Below are 19,926 nucleotides of genomic sequence, written 5' to 3'. Positions count from 1 at the left end.
GAGGGGCACAGCACACACACACACACACACACACATGCCACAGGAAGCAGAAATGGAGAAGATAGCCCCCATTTGATAAATGGACGATTCGGAAATACCCTTCCAAGATTTGTTCGCATCTGAATCTGAAGGAAACTGAAGGAAACAAATGAAAATCGCAGGCCTCAAAAATAATGGTCCCGCAATTTTACGAAAATCTTGAGAAAATGCCAGAAAATAGATAGGAAATTATATGAATAAAAACTAGCAACTAAATCCGAATTCATTAGGAGTTCAGATAATGAATGCCAATTAAAAAATATTCATTTTTTATTCGGTTAATCCTTCATGGGCTAACTCGTGTTAGGGACACTATTTCTCGGCAGAGTATGGCCAAGAAATGGCAGCAGGTAACGTCAGCGGCTAAAACAGGGCGCAGTGGCAGCCAACAAAGCACAAAACAAACTGCAACAAAATGAAACCAGCAGAAAACAAACCGAGGCCAACACGCCGAGCACGTAGACTGGCCAGCGAACCAAGAGCCAGCGAACCGAGCTTGAAAAGTTAACAAAAACAGGGCAAAAAGAGGAAAGAGACCAGACAGACAGACAGACAGATAGACGGACAGTGAGGGAGAGAGGGAGAGAGGCAGAGCGCTTCAGTCGAGACATTTGCGACCATTGTTGGCCGTGACAGAGACCAGCCAAGTGGCGGTCCATTGTGTGGCCGGACTGGATGACTGGACGGCACTGTAAAGAGAAGTAGTGGAGAGGACTGGAACTGGACCAGCTGGACCAGCTGGACGGAACGAGACGGCAGCCGGCAAGCGGACGTTCACATGAACGCCATCGTCGAGCATCCGCTTGGCTCCCATCTCCATCTCCATCTCCTATCTCCCATCCAAGTGGGGGCACTTGGAATGTCAATTGAATCATCTTGGTCCGGAATGGAATGCTTTATACAGCTTTTCCCAATTGAACTTTTGAAAGACTGTTTCGGCAAACGCAATTAGAATGCCACAGGTCAGCACACGTGCCACGCAATGGTGCCACCGCGCGCGGCGGAACCCTCCAAAATGAGAACTATGAACTATTGCGAGGGTGTCTGCGTCTTGGGTCTGGGAAACTGTCAGGCACAGCGCTGATTGTCATTCATTATGCAATCAATATTGATTGCTTCACGGCTCGCGGAAAATGCTGAAAAGTGACTTGCCAATTTTCACGACGCAGCGCATCGCATCGCATCGCATCGAATGGGTAAAGTCAAGAGGAAAAGTTATTCAAGTGTCACTGGAGGTGGGAAAGTGTTTGCGGCGAATACCCTCTACAGTATGAACCATTCGATGGGGGGCTGAGAATATCCCTGGGTACTTCTGGGGTCTGTACATCCGTCAGTGCGTTGCTGCCGGCACTTTGATGCCGCACTCCAGTGACATTTTTCATGCTGTGTCGCGTACGCTGATTGATGAATGAATAAACGAATCAACGAATGAAGGAATGAACGAGCGAACGAGCGAATGGCACGGCACGGCAGGGCACGGCACAACTTTTCAACCGTAAAAATATGTCAAGTGGACAGGCCGAAGAAGAAGTGAACGCCTCCCACCCGAAGATCCATAGCAGAGACACATACTGGGCTTCAAAATAAATGACTTTTCGATTCGGTTTCCCCAATCAAATCACATGTGCGTCCAGCCCAGAAACACACACAACTTGACTCAAAAAACTAATTTCCCAACAAGTGACAAAGGAAAACAGAATTCATTTTACTTTTTTTTTTTATATATTTCCTTCCCTACAGCTGTGACGCCTCCGCAGCTGGGACCATGACGATGCGGACGACCACAGGAGAACATAAATCAATCTGGAACTACATCAAACTGTGGGGAGCGGAGCAGAACTGAACCGCCCACTACTCCAAATCGTCTCCAGTTCGCATCCCGGGATATCCGCGAGGTCCATAAGGCCCGGGCCATCCGGGAGGTCCTACAGGACCAGGTATACCGATAAGTCCGGGAAGTCCTACAGGACCAGGCACACCGGGTATACCGATAAGTCCGGGAGGTCCTACAGGGCCAGGTACACCGGGTATACCGATAAGTCCGGGAGGTCCTACAGGACCAGGTACACCGGGTATACCGATAAGTCCGGGAGGTCCTACAGGACCTGGTACACCGGGTATACCTATAAGTCCGGGAGGTCCTACAGGACCAGGCACACCGGGTATACCGATAAGTCCGGGAGGTCCTACAGGACCAGGCACACCGGGTATACCGATAAGTCCGGGAGGTCCTACAGGACCAGGTTCACCGGGTATACCGATAAGTCCGGGAGGTCCTACAGGACCAGGCAGACCGGGTATACCGATAAGTCCGGGAGGTCCTACAGGACCAGGCAGACCGGGTATACCAATAAGTCCGGGAGGTCCTACAGGACCAGGCACACCGGGTATACCGATAAGTCCGGGAGGTCCTACAGGACCAGGTTCACCGGGTATACCAATAAGTCCGGGAGGTCCTACAGGACCAGGCACACCGGGTATACCGATAAGTCCGGGAGGTCCTACAGGACCAGGTTCACCGGGTATACCGATAAGTCCGGGAGGTCCTACAGGACCAGGTACACCGGGTATACCGATAAGTCCGGGAGGTCCTACAGGACCAGGCAGACCAGGTATACCGACAAGTCCGGGAGGTCCTACAGGACCAGGTTCACCGGGTATATCGATAAGTCCGGGAGGTCCTACAGGACCAGGTTCACCGGGTATACCGATAAGTCCGGGAGGTCCTACAGGACCAGGTTCACCGGGTATACCGATAAGTCCGGGAGGTCCTACAGGACCAGGCAGACCGGGTATACCGACAAGTCCGGGAGGTCCTACAGGGCCAGGTACACCGGGTATACCAATAAGTCCGGGAGGTCCTACAGGACCAGGCACACCGGGTATACCGATAAGTCCGGGAGGTCCTACAGGACCAGGTTCACCGGGTATACCGATAAGTCCGGGAGGTCCTACAGGACCAGGTACACCGGGTATACCGATAAGTCCGGGAGGTCCTACAGGACCAGGCAGACCGGGTATACCGACAAGTCCGGGAGGTCCTACAGGACCTGGTACACCGGGTGTACCGATAAGCCTAATATCGGCGGTCCGTCCGGGAGGTCCTAGCCTATTTTGCTTCAATATTTCATCTAATTTCAATGTAATCACCTCAAATTTGCGTGTCGTTTCGGTTTTGAAGATATCAAACTCCTTTAAATTTAATAAATAAATGAATAAATTACCGCCGAATCATGTTTGTGTTTGTCTTACCAATTTTTCCACCAACTCCACACTGAGGGCTGTGTTCAGGGCCACGGCCAGGAGAAGGACAATGAGGAATTTCATTGCTTTCCAAAAGATAATACAACCCCTCTGGAAGCAGCAAAGCGAAGTAATGATTCCCTAGGCGTATCTGCCGTACCATTTGTATTAATTCACTTGATTCCGAAAATCAATATGTAACCGAGAGATGGGTGGGAGCTTATCGGAAGTATATATGTACAATGTACATATGTACGTTATATAGCCAATGGAGCTTACTTATCTATGATGCTGGCAGCCACAATGTAATCCATTAAATGCATTTTTTATTATATATTATTATAAATGTTTTAAAATTAAAAAAAATTGTTGTTGTTTCGGCTTGCGTTCTTTATGGTTCTTGGATCTTCCATCTGACTAATAACTGAAGACAGTAAATCAGTTCTGCGCAGCTATTTGATAGTCCAAACTCTTCTGCCATTTAGGTATATAATATTTGCGGCTAGCAAATGCTTCTCATCCATCATGCATCAAGTTAATGCTGGAACGTTTAAGGCAGCAAGCAGAGGCCGTGGTTTGGGTGTCTAGTCGAAATGCATTTGGGAATTGGCATATCCCGGACATACATGCGTACTACGTAGGATACAGGGGGATACAGGGGGTTACAGGGGGATACAGGGGAACACAGGGGGGATAGGCCCGAATTCAATTTGACAGTTGACAAGACAACGCCACGCAACACAATGAAATACAATACAATACAACAACAGGGCATGCCACACCACACCAGTGCTCGTGCGGCCACTACGGGGACTTGGCTTGACGTGAGCCGCCATATGTCTCAGGGGGTTTCCGGAGAGTTTCCGCTTAATTGGATTAAGCCCGGTCTGATGGTGTGCTGGCCGAATGAATAACCAAAGCGTTTAATAGAGGATGCCTGGAGGATTGTGGAATATTAAACTGTTGTCTCTCCATTATGGCTGCTTGTCTGTGCTGGTGGGGTTTACTCAATTAATGTAATGTATTCCCTTTCTAAATCAGCCACGGACTGACAAATGTCAGAGGATGCAGCGAGAGGGAGTGCCGGCTGGGGCCAAAGATGTTTCCTGCTGGTGGAAAACTTTAGCTTGAGATGGTTTTTCCTTTAGCCGCGTCACATGCTGTGAGACCTCCCTTCCCTTCCCTGCCCTGCAATGCTCTGCCACTTCTGCCTGCATCCTGACTTGCAGCTTATCATTGCACTGCTGCCTGGTCACTTTTCCGTTCCGTTCCGTTCCGTTCTGCACCGTTCTGCTCCGTTCTGCTCCTAGCCCTGTCCGTCCGGCGCTGTCGTGTCTTCGGTGTCCGTTGAGTGCATTAATACGCTTGCATAATACTTTAATGTTGGTGCTGTCCCTCAGTCCCTCCCCTCTCTCCTCTCCACTCTCCCCTCTACCTCACTCACTCACTTCTGATACGGCTTACTCTGACAAACGGAAAAGCTTCTGCTGCTGCTGCTGATGATGATTCTAGCTGGAAGGAGCTGCGAAAACTTTTGCCGGGCTGCAGGAAGTGCAAGAAAATTAAGAAAATACTCATCGTTTTCTCTTCCTCTTTCTCGCTCTCTCTCTCTCTCCCTCTCTCTCTCTCTCTAACAGCGCTTATGCTATTTACGACAGTGAGCATTGAAATTATACACCCAGCCTCTCTGCAGCGCTCTCCACTTCACTGCCAAAGTAAAAGTCAACATCAAGAGAGCGGGCTCTAAGCCGAAAAACAGCTGAAGAAAAAAAAGCGACAGCCGAATGTCCAATAGAAATTTCAAGTGTTGTAAAATGGCAACATGGATTGTTGAGCAATTTGAATGTGTGTGTGTGTGTGTGTCTGTGTGTGTGAGCCCCAAAAAAGTTTGCGCCCCACACACAAATGGCCAAAATGCAAACTTTGGCCCAAGCAGCGAAGCAGCGAAGCGATCCAGAAGAGTTCTTGAGATATGAGCACAATTAAAACTTGGCGCAGAGGGCCAGTTGGCAGTGGCAGTGGCAGTGGCAGTGGCAGTAGCGGTTCTGGCATATCAGCAGTGTAAGCTTTGGATGATAAGCCAAAAGAAGACTTGGCCAAAGGCGATGGAGGAAGAAGCCCTTGGCTGTTTGAGGGGATTCTCGTGGCTCTGGTAAGGAAACAGTTGGGTTCCCAAGTTGGTTCTTACTTCAAAATTCCTAGAATTTTTACTTGGGATCGGATGGATCAAAATAACGTAAAAAACAGTCCGCTATGTATAATTTCTTGTATAAATTTTAGGCAATTATAAACTGAGTTCTATTCTACAGATAATAACGTTTCCCTTGGCATCTTACAGTATTTCTCATGTTCAATATTCAAGCAGCTCCCCAATGTCTCACAGATGAAGAGTGAAGAGTCTGCACATCGTTGAGGACTCGACAAAGCTATCACAGCTCCATGCGAGTATTCCCCATATCCACCCTGCCCACAAGGCAACCCCTCAGAACCATTCTTTAGGGTCAAATCAAAACTTTTCAAAACGCCATGCCGCCAAGGAGGGGAAAGGGGGGGGCAAACAAAAAGAACTGACGAAATCATGGCCATAAACAGAATCAATGAGCAGTAAAGCGGCAATAGATTTGAGTTATGGTTATTAATAATGCCAGGACCCGGGCTGTCCATGGTTCTCCCTGCGCCCCCTGGGCAGACAATGAGATAACCTCTGGGCGATCCGAGGCAGGACTTGGTACATGGTACATGTTACGAGTACATGCAGCAATGCAGACTTGTCTGGCTCCGGAATACAATATAATACGAATATGAGGGGTCTGTGGCTGGACCTGGACCTGGACCTCAAACTGGGAGAAACTGGGGCTGGCTGGCTGGCTGGTTGGCTGGCTGGCTGGCTGGCTGGCTGGCTGGCTGGCAGTCAAACAGCAACGGGCAATGAACAAGAGTTAAGCTGTGCCTGGCAGTATCCTTCACAAAACATTGCATCGTGTGAATCCAATATTGGACGGAGGCGAGGACGCGTCTCGTCTCGTCTCTCTCCTGCCGGGTGTTCTCCTGCCGGAAATGCCTGTTGTCTGGCTTCGTAATATTTTGCTCGTTACTTTTTAATATGACTCACAAACAACATCCGAGTTCGCAGACACACAGACAGGGGAACAATGGAAAGGATATACAGCCAGGATAGCCCCACAAACATACACACCAGCACCAACGCCAACACCAACAGCAACACCAACATGCCGAGGGACATACACACTCGTATTATCTGCTGTAAGCGGGGACAATGCTAAAATCTATCTGGAAGTGAAAATTTTATTACCACTTGCCCAGTGAGAAAGGGGAGTGCCCGGCAGGGCACTGTAATCAGTGCATGTCCTTGTCAGGAGTGTCAGAGGATTACTCATAAAATTGCGATATCTTTTGTCACCTTTGCTGAGGGTGAAACTTCAAGTGTACTTGGAAAGGGTAGCTAGAACCAGAACCAGAACCCGAACCAGGACCAGAACCACTCTGGGGGAGAGATTTGAGGTTGCCCCCCGGCCCCTCCCTCTTGACCGACATTAAGCTCATCCATTAGCGTTTATTGCTTATGATAAGCTGCTCCCCTGCTACCGTGCTACACTGCCACATTGCTACCCTTCACCCACTTGAAAATTGTTTCATAAATTCTACTTGAACTACCCCGAAAACTTTGCATTTGATGGCGGCTGGAGGGTAGCTCGTCTCGCTGCTCTCTGCTCTCTGCTCCCCCTCGATGGCAATTGAATCTCCCCCTGGAATACACATATACTCGTATGCTTACTCAACAGAATAAGAATCGGAGTCGAAATCGAAATCAGCATAAATATTATTACAAAATGCTTGACCGCACTCTGAAGAGTGCAAAGTCAACAGGGGGAGAGGATGTGCTGAGCTCTGCAAAGCAATGCAAATGTTTACTCGTATTATTTATTTCACTCTTCCTCAGATGTCACACAGGCTTCAATCACACCTGCTCCAGTCAGAGGTCGGTTGGAGTATACGCAATGTAGGATCACAAGAAACATTTGACATTACCATATGGCTTATTGGAAAACTTACGAGTACAAGTTGACGTATATTAAAATCTGAGGAGGATATACCTGGCTGCCAGTAGTCTTTTTTAAAGAATTCCTTAGTATTTAGCTTTCTGGTGGGTCCTGTATCTCCCTCATTAGTCAAGGGCTATTTTAACTACTCTCACTATGCGCTTTGTTATACCTCTGCCTCTGCCTCAGACCGTCTCTCACTACCCACAGCACCACCTCCTCCGCTACGCAATATATGAGCTTTCAGTGTCCTTTGATGTTGCCTGCCACCACAGCTCAGGGGCATTTCCGCTTTTGACGCCGCCATTACTGTCGCCATTTGGCGTTTGACTAAAAAAAGAAAAAAATGAGAAGCGGACGGACCAAGCCTCATAAACTTTCCGAGAGTCACTTCCCCTCTACTCCTCTCCCCTCCCCCAGCCCTGCTGTCTGTGTGTGGGTGGGGGGGTGTGTGCTTTTCCTATGTAAATAAATATAAATATGAAACTCTGTTCCCTGCTTTATACTATATAAAATACATATATTTTTTAGCTTGCGCTTTATGCATGCAGCTGGGGGGGAAACGTTTCATATTGCACACACATATATTTTTCATAAACTGTGAAATTTAGGTCACAACCACGGGGTATCCGTGCAGCAGGCAAGATGGCAGCCAAGGCAGCAGCTGCAGGACACTCCCGGGACGGGACAGCGTCGTCTACTATTAAACGCTAATGCAGGAGCCCCAACCCCCCCTCTCTCGCCCCCCTGACGACGATTCCCCAGCGGTCAACGTACGGACGCCGTCAAAGCTTCGTCAAAAATGAATATGCGCATAGGATGCGGCGGAAATATTAAGCATACGCCGCGTGCTCTCGCGCTTCTTGGTGGTGGTGCTGGTGCTGGCGCTAGCGCTGGTGCTGGTGCCTGTACCCACCGTGTGTATGCCGCATAGCGAAAATTACGAAAACTCAAGGCAGCGGTGCAGGCTAGTTTATCCAAGCAACTGTTCTGGAAGAAGATTTCGCCAGCTTATGGCCGAGATTCTGCTGTCCAGTGAAAGGAGAAGAAAAATAGCCCTCCAATTATAATATTTGCATCACGAATAGATTTGCTCCGAGAGTGGATATTGAAAAAAGAAAGTGCTTTCTTTTACACTTTGAGATTCATATTTAAAATATGTGTATATCACATTTAAATTAATTATAATTTGCACAATTTTTGTAAGAATACTTTTTAATAAAATTAAGCTGAATATTCAATTGAAATATGGTTGTGTTTCTTTTCGCCACTCTAAGACGAAACGAATGTGCGATTGTTTCCTGGAACACTCCATTCGAGGCACACATGAGGTGGTTCTCCGCGAAGGATGCCCCACTCCTCGCATAGCCAGCGGGTCTCTAAGGTTTCCAAAGTATGATTGCGTGCCTAAGCGCCATCTTACGGTTGATAGCTTCATTATAGTGCCGTGTTGCCGTTGCCGTTGCCGCTGTTGATGTTGCAGTTGCATATTGCATATTGCCCCTTCAGTAGCCCCTACTGCCGCTGCCGCTGCCGCTGCTACTTGTGTTTGTTGCAAGTGCTGATTATGGCTTGAAGGGGGTGTGGCAAATCTTGGACGTTGCCTGCATTCTGGCTCGTTTGCGTTTTTCTAATTTTAGTTAAAGTGTTTTGCTGCACCCTCTCTTGCCTCCTTGCCCCCTTGCCCTCTTTCCCTCTTGCCTCTTACACTCGGGCTCTTTCGTTCCCGTCGTTCTGTTTAATTTTAAAATTGCCAGCGGAGGTTCCTGGCTCGGCCTCCTTTCGGTTGTTGGCCAAGTGAAAGTTCCCATGTGGGCTTGTGTGCTATGCGCCTCATAGCTCCTTAAGATCTAGAAATTATGATTGGCGAAGGGGGGGCTTTTCAAGCTGAAACGGAAGTCTGAAGTGTGTCCAATTAAGGAGCTACTAAGTGCATAGTAAAACTAACTGATTTGTGGATGTTCTGGGCAAGGAATGATTTTCATTTGTATTTCGTATTTGATCTGGGGACCCCAAGCCAATTTATCAACTTCCCTTTGGCAGATACTACCGAACCAAAAGAATCCATTAACAAGCACTTTCCATAAACTAAAAAAAAAAGGGAAAAGTGGCACCACCTCTTCCTGCATCCAGTAAATAAAACAAAAAGAGTTAGGATCCCTCGGCCAGACACTCCCATTCTCCTTCCCATTCTCAATCCCATTCCCATGTGCATAAATCCCAATGGCAAATCCATGGCCTGGCCAACTAGGGGCTGCTCCGCACACAGACAGCGGAAATTGTTGAGATTTATGGCGACTACTATGTTGGAAAAGGCTTTGCCATATTTATTTGAAAATAAGTTGCATCCCAATCAGCCGTTCGCCCTATTCCCCCAATTCCCCACTATTCCTCACCCTGAGGCAGCCTACTGGACTGGATTGGACTCGAGAAGGATCCGAGTTGCTTCTGGTTTTAAAAACCCCAAAAGGATATTACATATCCTGTTCCTAGTCGTGTAAACGCCATTACAGATTGAATATTTGCTAAAGTCGAGTCCTGCGATTGGCCTCTCTGCCATTTGATTTATGCTCTGACTTGCCTCCGCATTCGATGTTGTTTTTTTGAACAGCGCACGTTGCATGCTTCGAGGCTGAGGCGTCTCCGCTGTGAATACTCTCGTTTGTTGATTTCCATAACTTACGGTTGAGTTGATGGGCTACCCACAGGTCTACCCCACAGACACTAGCTTAATTTACTTCACCTTCACCTTTTCCTTTAATATTTTTGAGCTGTTGGAAAAGGATATCACATCTTCGTATAATGATTGGTTCTTTCTTGATTTTTAGCCTCTTTTGTTCTAAGGACTTGGCCTTGGTCTTGGTCTTGGTCTTGGCCTGTCGTCACGCATCCCCCATTCCCGTTTTTCTCCACTTCCGTCTCCCAGTGAGTTATGTATTGGAGTGCAAAATATGAGGCTATTAGAGGCTTTAGGGGTTCTGTTCATACGTGCAGGCTGCGCTTTTTCACACACATCTCCCATCGCAGGAACACGCTCTGTTGCCAGACAAGAGCAAGAGCCAGAGCACCATCATCATTATTATTATCCAACAGCTCATGATTATTGCCATTATATATATATATATATATATATAGGAGTAGGGTGAGAGCAGAAAGAGCAGCTGAAAATGAAAATGAAAGGCGTTCAAGTCTGGTGCTGCTGCTGTGGTTCTCCCTCTCCAATTTCCCGTCTCAAGTGACTATTCACAGTTGAAGATTTATTGAATGTGCGCCAGCGATGTGCTGGCTGTCTCTTTGTCTGCTCGTCCTTCTGCTGCTGCCGCTGCTACCGCTGCCGCTGCAGTCCTTCCTTCGGAGTGTCTGTGACTGAAAGTTTGCCCTGTCTGCTCTTTGGCATTCGGTATTGAGTGTTTATTTATTTTCAAGCATCATAAAAAATACACAGCCATCCATACACACAAGACCAGGACCCGGACCAGGACCAGGACCTGGACCAGAACCAGAACCAGCACCAGACGGAGAGACTCTTTGGAGAAAATAAGCAGAAGGCTGGACGAGCCTCCTCCGGTCGATTCTCACTGACGATTTCCCATGGAAGATTTCGGAATTTCTCTTGGTTTCCTTCGCTGCAAAAGTGTGGCTTGGAATGTGACATTCGCGGAACTTAGAACGCCTCCGATAGGACATAAGGACATTCAATAATTTTGCCGGTTTTGCCCGTATTCGACTGGCAGAAACAGCTGCAATTTTTACGCCAAACCAAAGTGTAATTTGTGGCCTGGGAACTTTGTCTATTGCCCCTCGGTGTGGAGAGAGTCCTAGAGTCCTTTGGCTGCTCTAACGGCTCTTCCTCGTGCCTCTGCTCCTTGTTGTTGCTGTTAAATGAAGCATTCGCTGGCCGAGTTAAAGATGTTTGCAATTTTTATTTCATTTGCCGGTCAATGAACATTGGAAATGTGTTAAGTGCTACCCTCTACCAGGGAGTCCCCTCCACCCCAGTCACTTGTCTCTAATTGTCTACAAGTTGTCGGAATGGCTTTTAATGAAGTGTTAAACGATACCCCCCCACACCACCCGCTCTTCTGTAGTCCTGTAGTGGCGTAGTGCTGTAGTCCTGTTGTCCTGTAGGCTTACTCCGAGTATTTGGCACGCCCTGAAATATTAATTTTACTTTTGGCCCAGCTGACATTTTCCCAACTTTCCCACATTGAATAATTTGCTAGGTTTTTGCAGCACTGCTGACAGCACTAATTACCGATCGATTCGCCACGGCAAATGGGGCAAAGGGGGCAAAGGGGGCAAGCAGGAGCACAAGCCGCTTAATGTTTGAATGGGCTGAGGAATGGGATTCCTTTGGTCTGGAGGCTCTGGCTTAGATTGAATGATTAGTCGTGAATAATTTGTGACTTTGATGTATGAAAATATTCAGTGAGTGGAAGAGCTCTCACATTTATGACAGCCCCGGCACAAAAAGTCGCCGAGTCAGCTGATGCAGTGCCAAATTGAGCCACTTACTACAGCCACTTACTTCGTAACTCTTTCCATATTCTACGGGTATCTTTCCATCTTTATCGCTGCTCCTCTGTCACATTATATGGACAGTCACTAACCACGAAAGTGACAAACAAACAAAACGAGCCCAGCCGAAGGCACACACACACACACACACACATCATACTGTGGCTCCTACTCTGGCTCCATGGAGCTGCAAAATTTGCAACTAAATCCTATTTTCGTATAGAGGAAGCGAACTCAGCGAGGAAGTGGAGACCACCAGCCCGAGAACGAGAGCGAGTGCGAACCACTCTTGTGTGCTGCGGGCTGTTCAATACTTTTTCTTTTTGGTTTTTTCAAAAGTACGAGGACCAGCACCAGCCTCAGCCCCAGCCCCAGTCCCCCCGCCCGTGCACACATCAATCTCGCTTCCAACTTTTGCCAGATACGAATCTTTCATTTTCGTATTTCCGTTCAAAATTTCATGTAACTGAACTGTAACTTTAGAAAAAGCGAACAAAATAAGGGAATTTTACTACCCCCAGACTACACACCCCCCTCCCCCCACCCAGACAGATAGTGAGGGTGCGAGCATGTACTCTACGTACTGTGCGGGGGGGAAAGAGATGGAGATGCTGATGCTGCGTGGTCTATGGAGCCGCATGTTAATACCAGCCTACAACATCCTGTGTGAGTGTAAAAGGAGTACCGACTTGAGGTATGTCCTGCAAAGGAAACACTTCGCAGGAATGTGTTCAAATCAGAGATGAAAATCGCAGTTTTGAGTTTAAAAAATCAAAGGCGAAACGGTATGCAAAATATACAGCTGCACCATTCTTTAAAGAGGGATAAATTTTTTATTATACAAATTCAAAATAAAAGTTACAAATAAATTTATTGCAAAAAAGAAAAATTGCAAAAATTGCTAATTGAAAAAAAAAAAATAGTTTTTTCTTTCTAAATTTTTAAAAATTAAAAACACTAATTATTTTTGCATTTAAAAAACAGAAATTCATTTGAATGAAACTATATTTTGTTTGGGGTTCCTGGTAGGAATGCATTTCTCAGTCGTTTGTCGTTTCCATCATTGCCCGTTCGTACTCGTGCTCCTAGAGGGTATCTTCCAGCCAGGGCATCATTCTCAACGTCTGATTGCCTTGGATGGTATCAAATTTAAATTTCTTCATTTGCCTTTTGGTCCGTGTGCAAGTTCAAGTTTTTTGCTGTGTTCCAGCTCCAGCACCAGCTCCTGTTCCTGTTCCAACTCTCCCACACTCTCCGATCTCTCTCGCTGGCCCTCTCTCACTCTGAAGAGGGCAGAAATTCAGGTCATGTGCGACCAAAAGTAAGTGGATGCGTTCTTATCAGCGCATACAAATGTTTTATCTCGCTCGGCGCGTGTGCAAGGACCAGGACGCGAACCGAGCACCAGGACGAGTCATGAGAGTTGCCTGCGGTTGGGCCATGTCTCTTTAACCTCCCCCGCTCCTCTTTAGGGCTATGTGTGTGTGTGTGTCTAGCTATATGTATTTGTGTGTGTGTGTGTGTTTTGTTTTGCCAATTGTCGGAAGTGCCTTTAGGGGGGCGATCCTTGCATAAGTCACACACACAAACACACACACACACATACAGACACAGCATGTTAGACACTTTCTTTTTGCTACTTGAGCTTCCGTTTCCGCTTGCCTGCTCTTCTGTCTGTCCTTCTGTCCGTCTGTCTGCCTTATTTACTTATGCATAGCATATAACCTTAAACATAATTTTGTTTGCCTTTGTGTTGTGTCCTCCTCATGCAATTCTATATTCTATTTGCCAGCCCTTTCCTTTCCTTTCCCATCCTTCCCACCCCCGTTCCTTATCTTTGTCTTCAGTGTGCTGTTTTTTCTATCAAATGCCACATTTTATCGCTTTGACTCGTGCCGAGCGTTTGCTCAAAAATTAAATCCTTAAAAATCCGAAAATTAACAGACGGAGCAGTTAAAGCTGGGGGAACATTAATCCGGGTTACTACAACATTTATTCGTATTCCGGCGACTCCTGCTTGAGCTCCATTCCAGCCATTGTTGGCACGAAAATTTCCCTACCAACAACTCAAGTGTCAAAATTTGCACTTGAAACTATAATAGCCAAGCCCCTGAGCTCATTGGCCACAACAATGGAATTTTTGTTCGCTGGCAGAAGACGAGTTAGCACCACCCTACCACCACCTACCACTACCCCCCAGTACCCCCCAGTACCCCAGTACCCAAATCCTGTCCTGGTGAAAACCGGAGCTTAACCCCCGGGGGTCAAACATTCGCACAATGTCAGTCGAGTCGGATTTCGTGAGGCATAAAAACAACAACAGCAAAAAACTGTTGGCTGAAATGCATGCCCCATTGACATATGAGTGGGTGTGGCACCACTGCACCCACACATAAATGGAGCGTACTCTCTGAGGAGGGGGCATAGAATGATGACGAAATGGCAAATGCATGCAACCACACACCATAAAAGAGAGAGAGAGAGAAAGAGAGAGCAGCAATAGTCTCTCCTTCTTCTCCGATTCTCTCCCTGTGCGTCTGATTGTTGGATTCAAACATTTTGGCATGTTTTGGGCATTTGAACTAGTTTCCATTTCCATTTTCCATTCCCAAAGCCAAAGCCATGGCACAGTGGAAGTCCTGGGAACTGTAAAATGAATAAAGTATTCCTTCCTTCCCCATAATTATTGTCCCTATATGTGTTATATATCTGTGAGAAATTTTAATCCTTCGTCTGGCATTTCATGCCACTGTGCCTCAGCTGCAGCCTGGGCTACGAATGGTGCTGGAGCTGGGTCTGGAGCTGTTAAATCCGCTATAAAAGCGGTTAACCGAGTAAACTGCAAATGCAAAATGCGGTTCACTTCAGTCCGGTTCAGAGTCCGGTCGGGTTGGTTTAGTTGGGTTCCAGTTTGGTTAGATTCGGCTCGATTTGGTCCTGGCTCTGTCTCTGCTACTGGTACTGGGAATGACACTGGGAATGGGCTGCTGCCCCGCCAACGCTAACGCTTTCATATTCAAACGGCAGGCCAAAGTGTTGATGGTTCAGTTTCGACCACATGCTGTGCAGTGCATGGCAGTGCTGGGCCATGCGAAAAACATTTTTGTGTGTCCGACGAGGGGTGAGGGGCAAAACAGCAAACCTACATAACCAGGCACAAAATGTTCGAATTAATTATCACCAAAAAAAAAAAATAATAATAACAAAAGAAAGGAACCGCAAACAGAAAAATCCGAAGAACCTTTGGACATTCTTTGGAGTCAAAAGGATACCGATCCGATCCACACCGATGTGCCGAGGACATGGAAGAGTTATCTATTCAGTAGACGTGTCTATTATGCAATGAATATTAATTTACTTTAAAAGTTAAAGAAGAATTAAAGGCATTCGCGAGTACGAATATATTCGCACTCTTGCTGGGGGAATCCTCATCGAGTTGGACAATTTTTAATTGTCAAACGCAGTCGAGTGACAAATGAAGGCGAAAGAAGCTGCGCAGGAGAGCCTTAATGACAGCTGATAATTTATTCAGCAAACGCAACAGCTGAGAGACCTGGCCCAGGTCCTCGTCCTCGTCCTGGTGCAGGTCCTGGTCCTGGTGCAGGTCCGTGGCCAGGACAAGGACTCACGAATTGTTTTCCAGCAGCCATGAAATATTTACAAGAAATAAAGGAAAAGGAGCAGGAGCAGGAGCAGGAGCATGAGCAGGAGCGAGAGCGAATCCTGCACTTTTGGGATGAAATACATCCGCTTGTCATTGTCAGAGCAGAGTGTCCAGATCTGCTATAAAATGCAAATGAATTCCCCAACAGTTTCCACCCTCTTCAGAGACGGGGCGGATGGAGAGACTTGCATTTAATTAGGCATTAATATGGCCAAGGTTGGGGCGCGGTGGCGGCGGGTACTGGCGCTGGCGCTGGCGCGGGCGCAGTCTGCGGTTAAGTGAAAGTTGGGTCTTATGCCTAAGCCCTCCCCTAAGCCGCGACTAAGTTTAATGTCCCGCCAAGACACGCTCGATTTGCATTTTGCATTTTCCCGTCAGCTTTTCCCCTGGCTTTCCCTCTCATGGCACAGTCAGAGGTTGGTGGTGGTGGACAAACCTCGAGGGCTCTCCACTTTCGCAACCCTCGCTGCCAGTGAAAAATTTATTGTTTCAAACGGATTTATCTGCACCCCCCAATTCGATTACTGGCACCGAGTAATTGCCTATTGCCAACCTCTGCTCTGCTCTGCTTTATAAGGGAATTGCTGGCTGGGTATGGGTATGGGTATGGGGATGGCACAAAAGCCGAGCTTAATTCAATTAAAAGGCGTTTCATAGCTCAAAAGCAACGCGAGCCGAGCCGTGTGCACTGCACTGATGAAGCTTTTTAAACCGTAAACTGATTAATCGCCGGGATTTCCCCAGCAGCAGCCGTTCGGTGGAGGGGGAGTGTTGATTAAGCGGATGATTGTGATTGTCATTTGGCATTGGATTGGCCTACAGTACAGTGCGGACTCCCCCTTGATCTGCATCCAAGCCAAGCATTACCCTGGAGAACGTACATACGAAAATAAGGAGCACAACTCAAATGTATAATACAACTGAAGAATTTTTCCGAAAACTCTAAAAAATATATATATATTAATAAATAAATGCAATAAAAAAATCTTTAAATTTATAATAAAAACTTTAACACTTTAACTAATATAAAACAAACGAGAGGGAACGTGGTGAGTTGCTGCTACGGCCGCAGCTCTACATTTATACCCGACACTTGGCCGCCAGATGATAACCACAAAAGTTCCTCCAAAAATAATAATGTAAATATTTTATTTTCAGATTTAAGTAAATAATTTGTTATGTTCTTTTTAGGCCCAGTAGTAATAAATTTAAGCTTATTGCTTGAAATAAATAAGGAAATGCATAAATAAAATTGAAAATAGATATCCGCTGCCTGCACGTAGTAATTCACATGGAGATTAATAAACTCAGATACAATCACGTTTGAGGACCGCAGACATGTTCATATTAAAAAATACACACACACACACACACACACACGCATACACTCGTACACCACTCAACGCTCATTTAGGCCCCGACAAAGGGCGGGGCGGGGCGGGGCAGGGTCTGGCCTGGTCTGGTCTGGGGGTAAGAGAACAACCCATTTGATAGGTTTATTATTGGGTAAATAAATTAAAATTGTTTACCTTTCAGCGGCGCCAGCCTCAGCCCCAGCGCGACTGAGACGGCCATATGCTGCTAGCCCTCTCTTTCGATGTTTATTTGCCGTCTCTGTCTCTTCTTTTTATTATTATTTTTGCCCGTTTCGATTGCGGTTACGTGAGTACGCCGCGCCGTATGCTGCGCCAACTGTATTTGCACAAATTAATGGATGTTCGCCCACACGATAATGGAGCAGGGCCAAATCGGGAATGGGCTGGGTGGCCATCAGCATATGAAAATAAATAGAATTATGGCAAATGAAAATATACGCGGATGTTTGAGCAGGCTCCGAACCAGAATGGAACCAAAATATTTGCCTTAAATTAGTTTACAAAAATACCAAAAATTAGTTAAGAAATTCCACCGCCACTAAGCTGCGTTTCGAGGCGCTTAAAAACTTAAAAGATAGAAGAAAAAAAAAATGCAATTTGCAAGGTCTATCACACCCATCAAGCCCTCAATTGTCATCCGGGGAGTGAGGAGGTTTTTTCTGGCCGTTTCTTCCACCTAAACTTGGGGTTCCCCAACGAGTCTTGTGTGAAAAAGTGTTGAGGCCAGCAACTAAGCCTCAGTTAACTTTGGCAAATAGCACAAAAAAAAAAAAGAAAAGATGTGGAGGTATACATATGTACATATAGGAATGATGGCAAACAGTTGCATAAACTATGCCGGCTATAGATACGAGCATGTGTAGGTGTAGGGCTGAACTCTGGCACTCTGCCCCTCTTGCCATCCCGAGTGTCCAATCAAAGAGGGAACTTTTTCAAGTTCTTGGCACTTTTTCCCCTCTATTGATTCTGCTTTCGAATGAAGTTTCTTTCTCAATGGTCCAGAGTGAGCTTTGATTGAAATAGTTTAGTTGGTTTTGATAGTCATGCATAGCGAAAGATATACGAGTATGTATGCAAGCACATACATACATACATATGTACATATCTGGGAATGCTTGCAAAACTTTGGCCTGAGCAGAAAGCAAAATTTGTGTTTGCTTTGAGGTGCATTTCTAGTGGTATCCCCGCAAAAGAGAAAAGAAACTATTATTGATAACAGAACAGAATCGAATTCTGAAACCAGCTGGAATTTGGGCAAGGATAGGAACGCTATCACGAATATCTCACAATAATGAGATCCCATTCCATTCAATAGTTTTTGCTCAGAAACCAAACACTAAGCATTCTTCAGTCTGTAGGCAACGTTTTTCACCTTTGCATTTGAATATCCGTATCCCATTTCAATGGCTCAATGACTCTGCCAACTATAGTATCGCTCCTTCCCTCCTTCCCTCCTTCCCTCCGCTCTCCTTCCTATCAGGCTGTTCTTGAAGTTTTCTTTGCCAGAGAAAACTTCTGCGACACCCATCCTGTAGTGCAAATGCCATAAATGTCAATAGACCAAAAACCATTATGCATAATAATACCAGAATACCCAACCCTAAGCCCAACCCGACCCCCCCTCAAGTCGGGTAGCACGCCAATCCGCAGGCAAAGGCAAATGCAGCTGCTGCAACTCAAGGGAGTCGAGTCGTCTTTGCTCCATCCCCCATCCCCCATCCACCATCCACCATTCTTCATTCCACAGTCCGTCCTTTGTCTGCTTCTGTCCGCATGCTAAACAATATTTCTCCATTACGAAACAATGGAGCGAGTCTCCGTCTCCGTCTCCGTCTCCGAGCTCTGTCCCTGTCCCTGCGAGGACAAGTAGCACCTTTTACTTGTGGCATCAGTTAAAACTTTTGCTTTTTATGTTAGCGCGTTGCAGTGGCAACATCCCACCGCACCTCTGCACCACCCATTACCCCCAATGCCTTGCCTGTCCTTGCCAATCTGCCCCTGCAACTATCTCAAGTCGCTGCGGCAACTTTTGTTGCCTACTTTTGTGGGTCCTGGGTCCTCGTTCTGTCTCTCGGACTGCTGTGTGCTAGTGTGTGTGCCAAGTTTTTGCTTTCGCTTATTGTCCAGCATGGAAAAAACTTTGGTTTGTTGCTAAATTGAATGCGACTTGCGTTTGCTTTACTGCCGTGCCGTGCCGTGCCGTGTCCTTCGGTCCCGTCCCAATGTCCAACGTCGTGTCGACGTCGTGCTAAAAGTCCTTGAAGGTGCAAATTGTAAAACAAACAAAGGAGACTTTCTACCAGACCGCTTACAGCGGAGACGAAGCCAAAAAGTTGACAGATAAGGTGTTGAAACCGATTCGAGAACCTTCAGAGGCTTCAGATCTGCTTCAAATCGATTGAGCAGACAAAGGATGGACCCCAACAAGAGTCAGAGGCGCTGAGTCACAGAAAGAAAGCCAATTATGATGAAAACTCTTTCAGCTTTCCATTCCGATCCATCAATCCAGCGACACACACAATTTGGTTTTACAGTTTTCGAAATCATTTTTAGTTGCCAATTACGTTGTTCGAACCATATAGCCGTATAACCCGTATACGGCTGTATAGTACGAGTATAAATCGCAGTCATTAGATTTAACGGCTTAATTCCGGGACAAGCATAAACCAACAATAATGGCCAGGACACAGAACACAGCCCGGGACACACATGACAGCCACACGAATCGTTTGGCATCTAAAATGTTGCGGCCATTGCACTATCATGGAATATTTATTCAATTTAAATTTACCAATTAACTTGGACTGCGACTGGGTTTGGTTCTGGTTCTGGTGGGGGGACTGGGACTGGCAGCAAACAGTGGGGAAAAAAATTGACCCTAAATGCTGACAACGTTTAGAGTTCTCAGGCCCCCCCCCCCCCCCTCGATCCCTGTTCCTGTCGTTGTGCCGCTTTGTTCGCTTTTGAATAATAAATGCATAATTCGTAGATGGAAAAGCGCGTGCCATAAATATTGCATGATAAA

The 19,926-nt window shown here is 46.5% G+C and overlaps 2 protein-coding genes across 2 annotated transcripts in view; both read right to left on the bottom strand.

Moving 5' to 3' along the window:
- LOC4813589 (uncharacterized) overlaps positions 1 to 17,115 on the bottom strand; it is a 53,276-nt gene extending 36,161 nt beyond the window's left edge. The window contains exon 1 of the mRNA XM_033381456.1: positions 17,055 to 17,115. Coding sequence (XP_033237347.1) covers positions 17,055 to 17,100 — 46 coding nt within the window. The 5' untranslated portion in view covers positions 17,101 to 17,115. The remainder of the gene's footprint in view (positions 1 to 17,054) is intronic.
- Positions 1,743 to 3,418, bottom strand: LOC6900580 (collagen alpha-1(VIII) chain-like). The gene is made up of 3 exons (XM_033381453.1): positions 3,292 to 3,418; positions 2,061 to 3,231; positions 1,743 to 1,979 (listed from the first exon to the last, which is right to left on the bottom strand). The coding sequence occupies exons 1-3, from the start codon at positions 3,364 to 3,366 to the stop codon at positions 1,891 to 1,893; spliced, it is 1,335 nt and encodes a 444-aa protein (XP_033237344.1). The 5' UTR covers positions 3,367 to 3,418; the 3' UTR covers positions 1,743 to 1,890.
- Positions 17,116 to 19,926: the final 2,811 nt, after the last annotated feature.

The sequence above is a fragment of the Drosophila pseudoobscura genome, chromosome X, assembly GCF_009870125.1.
Source record: "Drosophila pseudoobscura strain MV-25-SWS-2005 chromosome X, UCI_Dpse_MV25, whole genome shotgun sequence".
Lineage (NCBI taxonomy): Eukaryota > Metazoa > Arthropoda > Insecta > Diptera > Drosophilidae > Drosophila > Drosophila pseudoobscura.
This window is presented reverse-complemented; position numbering and strand designations above follow the sequence as displayed.